Below are 6,643 nucleotides of genomic sequence, written 5' to 3' on the forward strand. Positions count from 1 at the left end.
TCTCTATTTTCATCAAGAATGACGTTTAACAAATACTATTTGAATTTGAAGCAAATAAAATAAGACTACATCAGTTTGCTCATGCAAAAACCTTGTAACATTGTAATGAAAAATGAATCATACATAGATATACTATGCTTGTTTAGCTGGAATCCTGATGCAGTTTTTGAATAAAAAAAGACTTCATCAGTTTGCTCATGCTTGTCCTAAAATCTAACCTAGATTCCTTATCACACCCACACTGAGTTTTACCCCATTTGATGATCCCATTTCATATCATCAGTAAGCTTCTCCATCAAACACTACAGAGAGAAAGGGATGGATAAAAACAAACCATTCTTGGAAGCAACACATATTCCCTTCAATCTTCCAAGTCAAACAACAAAACAGAATAAACAAAGTACAGAATCCAAAAATGGGAGATGAGAGACAAAGTAAAAGAGCCTCACGGCATATATTCCTTCATTCACACTTGACTTTTCTTACCATAAACATACTACCTACATACATGTCTCAAACTACTATAAACATTCATCCTTAAAAAAACCAATGTCTTCTCACAGCAAGGAAATGAGGCTGGTTCTATCAGGTGATGCGAAACCGAGACTGAGATGGACTTGGGAGCTGCACCACCAGTTCTTAGCTGCTATCGATCAGCTCGGTGGCGTTGAGAGTTGAGACCTTTCTCTCTCTGTTTTTGATTTGCTACTTCATTTTAATACCTGACCACCACCTGTTTGTAGCAGAAGCCACACCTAAATCATTGATGAGGGTCATGGGCGTCGATGGCCTCACTTTGTACCATCTCAAGAGCCATTTGCAGGTAATATTATCTCTCATTTTAATTGCAGTTCAATTTCTTCATTCATTGTGATGAGAGTTGTTTCACTTGCAGAAATATAGGATTGGAAGGAGCCACCAAAATAAGCAAGAAACTAGTAAGCATATTTTTCCATAATTACTAGTAAACATTCATAATTCTTTTCATTTCCACACAGAATGTGATGAGAAAATGAGTCGTCACTCCACCAACAAGGCCACCTGCCACAGCGCTGCTAAAGAGTAATACTCGCTACACATTGTAACATACTTTTATTGTATATTTTGTTAAGGGAAAATACTAACACCAATTGATTGATCAGAAATTTGCAGATGAGTCGGGCTCTGCGAGTGCAAATGGAGGTGCAGAGGAAACTACACGAACAAATCGAGGTACAAAACAACAAATCTTATTATAATGTTGATCAGTAATGAACGGTGTATATATATTTTGAAGGTTCAGAAGCATCTGCAGCAAAGAGTGGAAGCTCAAGGCAAGTTCCTGCAAAGAGTGTTGAGAAAAGCTCAAGAAACAATATCCGAATACGGTTCTTGCTCCGTTGAAGCAGAGAATGCCAGAGCTCAGCTTGCTGATCTGGTATCAATGGTGGACTCTTCCGAAAACGATGCAAGAAACCAAGTGTTGGGACATGATGAAGCGGTGGATGAGAGCTTTCTGAGTCTGTCTCTGCATCCAGCAAGAGAGAGTTTGGATGAGGAATCCAAGTTGTTGAACTTGAACAGCTGATGTAAGCATAAGTACTGTGTTAGTAGTATTTTGTTAGACTAGTGTGGGAGCCATTAATTTCTAATGTATAAAATGTTCCGTTTAGACTTTAGACTTGCGTGCATGTGATTTTTGTTCTTATTTTATATTCACATATTTGGTTCTTTTAATACGGAACAAATGAAACCTGTAGGAAGAAATCATCTTATGAATCGTTTGGAATGTTTTTGGTGGAATTCTATTTTCAAATCAATTGTGAAATAAGTAACTCATGTTCAAATTAATGTAACCATCTAATAGTAGTAGTAATAGATAATCTAGAAAAATGGCTCAATTAATTAACAAGGGAATAAGTATTTTTTAAAATCTATTATGCAGAATTAAATTAACAGGAAATTTTGAACTCGAATCCAATTTCCAAATCTTGAGAATTGAAGATTGCAACGTAAACTCTGTACAAGAAAGTGGCAACCAAACACCAAAAAAATAACTGTGCAATCAAGAATGATGGTGATCCTAATCCTCTGTTTGATTTTGGGCGCCGAAACTAAAGGTCATCCAAACCCCAGCCCTTCTCCCTCTCTCCTCCTCCGGCATCTCATATCTGCAGACAGGGCAAGAGCCGCTCACATTCAGCCATCTCTCTATACACCCACCGTGAAACCTATGCTTGCAAGCCATCTCCTTCGCCTTCTCCCCTTCCTCCCATCCTTCCAAACAGATCGCACATTGCTCTTCGCTTGCCACCTCTACAGCCGGCAGCGCGTCGATCGACGCCTTCGACGCCGGCCGCCGCCCCGATTTTGGGGGTAAGAATGAGGCGTCCGATCCATCCAGGATTATCACTGTCTGAGTGATCGGGTTGATCAGGACGAGCCGATCGCTGTGGTGATCGTGATCGTCAGCGTCGGGCGGCGGATTTAGGGCGGCAACGCCTAGGATGAAGGGGAGGAAGAAGGGAAGGGCTCCGTCGGTAGGAAATGGCTGAGATTGACGGGGGGAAGTAGCTTCGGACGACATTGATTCAGAATTTGAGTGATTTCTTCAAGTTTTGAGAGAATTTTAGCGAGGAATTAATGGAATTGGGCGGCGTTGTTTGTGTGGAGGTTTTATGGAGCAGATCGTTGAAGATGATTGGAAGCTTGTGGAAACTTCTGGATTTCTGTAGATTCTACTATTTCTTCACTCTGTGTCGAGGGCTTTACTGTAATTTCAGTGACTGATACGATACTGAATTAAATTTTAAATTTTCACCAATTTGGACAAAATCACAAAATGATATCGTTTGCATCCTTTTTTGACGGCACCGTCAATTCTCGACGGTCAACCATCAATTAGCGAAAATTTGACCCGATTAGCTTATTTTAATTACTGTAGATAATTTAATATTTTTTTTTTCTATTTTCCGCATTTACATTTTAAAACCCTAAATTAAAAAAATGAAAATACTATAATAATAAACAAATCCTAACATTCATTTCATTCAAATTCCCCCCCTTCTCCCGCTCATTCTTCTTCTTCCTCCCCAAGAACCCTAATTCTTTTTCTCCATCTCTGCAACAACTAAACACCTTCGAACATGGGTCGTTCGTCGTGTAGCCAGAACGTCGTCTCCGTCGACCGCGACCGCGTCCTTGACTTCGGAGACTTCCGATTTAGCTACCCTTTCTGCTATTGTAAGAAGATGGCGGCGCTCCGTATTGTCATCGGACAAGGCAAACCGTCGAGGGGGAAGCTTTACTTCACATGTGAGACGAAGGAATGCGGTTTCTTCAAGTGGTGCGAGCCAAATCGTGATGTCGAAATTACGAGCCAAATCGGGCCTCTTCTTCGTCATCCTCGGTCGGTGGTGCCGATTTTGAGGAACTGGGTTTGAATTTGACCGTAATTACGAAAAAAATCCAGAAATTAATCAATGTTTTGAGCTTTGTTGTTCTTTGTTTTGTTGTTGTTGCAACACTTATGTGTATATTCAAGTAATTTGATGTAGTATTTGTGAATCATTTTTGAATGTTGAAGTAGATTTGAATTTGTTGTTGCGTTGCTCATATTTGAATTCTGCAATGATGTTCTAAATCGCCAGAAAGCCCTAATTAGAGAATCGTAAAGTATAAGTCAAAGTAGTCCTTCCTATAATTTTTTTACTTCCATTTGGTCCTGGACATTTAAGCACACCAAAGCCTCTATGTGATTGTTTCTTCGTCGACTATGTCAATAAATCGACATCAAATTGAACCAATAAATGGATAACAAAATACACCTGATTATGTTATAAGGTAATGTCATAAGCCATTTACACCTGATACATGCTCAAAAACAGCCACAATTACATGTTACATCCACAAAAAAATATTGTCATAATGCCAACATCAACACTATCAAACCTTAACACCATCAACACCCCAAAAACCATCAAAAACCACAAAACCATCAACACCAAATATTCATTGTATTTGTTACACAACATGACACGATTTTTAAAGTCAAATGCCAACATCAAACACCCTTCTTCTTGCTGGGTGGTTTCTTATTCGTGGGAACAGAGGCAATCGTATATGAGGAGCCGGGTTCTGCAAACATATCCGCAACCGCACTTGAACAACTTGCCCTATTGTGGCCGGGTTGGTGGCACAATGTACAAGTCTGTTGTTCTTTATACGATTACGCTCCCTCCTAACCGTTGACCCTACAAATAGTTTAGAAAAGAAGTGTCATTGATTATTGATTATTTGAATGAAAATAGTTCCAAAAAAAAGTTATACCTTTCGATTTGCCCAATTGAATGCCTTAGGGACATCTCCTTTTGTTGTATCCTTTTTCACCACAAAGCCGACACTTGTACTCTTGCATCAGCCCCTTCCTCGACATTTTCTGGCGTCCATCCTCCCCATCTCGGACTGTGACAACTTGACGGGCTATCCTTGCTGCCTTTGCTTTGACCTTGCTTCTTGCAGCCAGTTCTTCAGCCGTTTTTTGCCTTGCTCCCTTCGGACGTCCGGGCAATTGGGTAAGGTCTGGTGGAACGATATCGGGATGAGGATGTTAGAGTTTGTATACTAGAAATCACGTTTCGAGTGATTGAATACTATAAAACTCTTATTTTATTTTCCAATGAATAAAACATATTATTTTTGTCATAATATTGTTATGTTTTACATTTAATGGATGTTAATGCATGTTTAAATGTATAAGTTAACTTAACAAAGTCTAAGTCTTTGTTTTAGTAGACCGGTTGTGGGCGTCGTTCACTTTAAGGTAACACGGTCAGTTCTAAACAAAGAAAAAGATGAATTTCACAACCTAGATGGAATTTGACTATCCATCGAGAAAGGTTGCAATGTCAGTCCACATATTTCTAAGCCTTACCGAAATAAGATGACATTGGTGTGGTATAGCACTGAACGGATCTAACAGCAAGATTTGTCCTTGGGCTATCTACTGAAAGGCGAGGTCTTGATAATATTTGTTTCTTAATCAATGTAGGTTAGCATTGAGCATACGGTATTGATTATGCATTACTTTGACTTATCAAATGGTGCGGGTTTTTCGTAACCCAATTATCCTGATATATTGGGTAGTGGTGATCAATATCTAGCGGTGCTAGGATTGCTATTATATTGAATCGTGCGTGAGGTGAGTCTTGTTTGATAATGTCCTCAAGAGTAGCACGAAACAAGGTTTTATTATTCGGAACCTAGCTAGTTGGAGTTTGATTACTCTATGAATAATAAATAAGCGTTCCATGCTAAGTCCACTTTTGGAATTAATAAGAAGTTAATTAATTAAGTCATAGCAGACATTAATTAATTAATGGACATTTTAATCTTAAGCGCGGGAAATGAAAGTTAAACGGAAACCCGGATTACTTGTAATTTCGGATTTGGATGGGGAGAGTTCAATATTACTTCTGTAGTGGCTGCTCGTAATATTCCAATTATAACTTATATTAAATTGTGGGTTCAATTTAATTAGTAAAAAGTAAATTGGATGAGCCCATATCCAAAACCTTCCATAGATCCCTGTCTGGACCCAAAAGGAACTTAATATAAATAGGAGAATAAAGGAGACAGAAACAACACAATTTTATTTCATAAAATTTTCAAAAATTTTCGGCCCCCTAGCTGAAGGAGATTTCGAATTCCACTCCTATTCCCAAAAGGATTTCTTCTGTCTTCTTTATTTAAGTCCTAGTATTCTAGTAAGAACAACCCACACTGATATTGGAATACAGTTCGGGAACCAGAGAGAAGATTTTGTTGGGACTACCGCAGCGGAAGACACGGAAACCAAACAGGTCCTTGACCGGATCTATTTAGGTGATTATGCATTCGACTCCAATTTCATGCAATTTACATAGATCTATAGATATAACATCAAATAAACACATAATCATGCAATTTGATGTAGATTCGATTGTTACCTCATTTTGATCCATCATAGGATCGAAGTTGCTAGCTGCACCACCCGGAGATCCTTGGTTTATCGACCGTGAATCTTCCAACCTATTCCCTAGTCCTTGGCTATTCATCCGTGTGGGCGGATCTTGAACAACCAAAATAGTCTTGATGAGATCTAGGAGGAACACTACACCAATCTATCTATCTCGATTCAATTCTATGGATTAGAATGAACAAGACAAGATCAAAACAAAAACCCTAGCTCCCTATTACTTGGAGGCTCGAAAATCGAGCCAAATGAGGGAGAGAGAAGCCACGCTAGTGGCGGCTAGGGTTAGGGTTGAGAGGTGTGACTTGTGGTGTGCTAGGGTTTCCACATCTCATCACTATTTATAATGGACTTGTTGGGCTAGGTTGGGGATCCATGGAATGACTTAAGTGTTGGGCTCACCCATTAGATAAATTACTAATTAAATCAAATGACCCATGATTTAATATATTATCAATGGAATATTATTTTATTCCACTAAAGAATAATATTGCACTCCCACTTAAATCACCAAATTACAAATAACTTGGGTCCATTTTATTTTATAATATTTCCCGCGTTTAAGATTATCTTGATCCGTCAATTTAATTCTTTTGTCTGCTATGTGACTAGAATTAAATTAATTCTCCAAAGAGTTTTTCTAGTTTGAAA

General features: G+C 38.7%; 2 protein-coding genes across 3 annotated transcripts; one reads left to right on the forward strand and one right to left on the reverse strand.

The window, feature by feature from the left end:
• Nucleotides 1-373: 373 nt before the first annotated feature.
• LOC125203741 (myb family transcription factor PHL8-like) lies at nucleotides 374-1,782 on the forward strand. Of its 2 annotated transcripts, none has more exons than XM_048102169.1 (6): nucleotides 374-673; nucleotides 747-823; nucleotides 896-938; nucleotides 999-1,062; nucleotides 1,143-1,212; nucleotides 1,283-1,782. In XM_048102169.1, the coding sequence occupies exons 1-6, from the start codon at nucleotides 550-552 to the stop codon at nucleotides 1,565-1,567; spliced, it is 663 nt and encodes a 220-aa protein (XP_047958126.1). In that variant the 5' UTR covers nucleotides 374-549; the 3' UTR covers nucleotides 1,568-1,782. The 2 variants fall into 2 exon arrangements, with proteins under 2 accessions (XP_047958126.1, XP_047958125.1); XM_048102168.1 differs by having other exon boundaries at nucleotides 437-673; nucleotides 1,277-1,782.
• A 280-nt stretch (nucleotides 1,783-2,062) lies between these two features.
• On the reverse strand, nucleotides 2,063-2,566 carry LOC125206775 (E3 ubiquitin-protein ligase MPSR1-like). Its single transcript, XM_048106000.1, has one exon. It carries the CDS (start codon nucleotides 2,564-2,566, stop codon nucleotides 2,063-2,065), a length of 504 nt encoding a protein of 167 aa, XP_047961957.1.
• Nucleotides 2,567-6,643: the final 4,077 nt, after the last annotated feature.

Source organism: Salvia hispanica, chromosome 2, assembly GCF_023119035.1.
Source record: "Salvia hispanica cultivar TCC Black 2014 chromosome 2, UniMelb_Shisp_WGS_1.0, whole genome shotgun sequence".
Taxonomy (NCBI): Eukaryota; Viridiplantae; Streptophyta; class Magnoliopsida; order Lamiales; family Lamiaceae; genus Salvia; species Salvia hispanica.

Excerpts from the sequence above, each read along its gene's own strand:
- LOC125203741 (XM_048102168.1), top strand. The coding sequence starts at position 550 with ATGTCTTCTCACAGCAAGGAAATGAGGCTGGTTCTATCAGGTGATGCG. Across the intron at positions 674-746 it reads TCAGCTCGGTGGCGTTGAGA|AAGCCACACCTAAATCATTG; the intron begins GTTGAGACCTTT and ends TGTTTGTAGCAG. Across the intron at positions 1,213-1,276 it reads AACTACACGAACAAATCGAG|GTTCAGAAGCATCTGCAGCA; the intron begins GTACAAAACAAC and ends TATATTTTGAAG.
- LOC125206775 (XM_048106000.1), bottom strand. The coding sequence starts at position 2,566 with ATGTCGTCCGAAGCTACTTCCCCCCGTCAATCTCAGCCATTTCCTACC.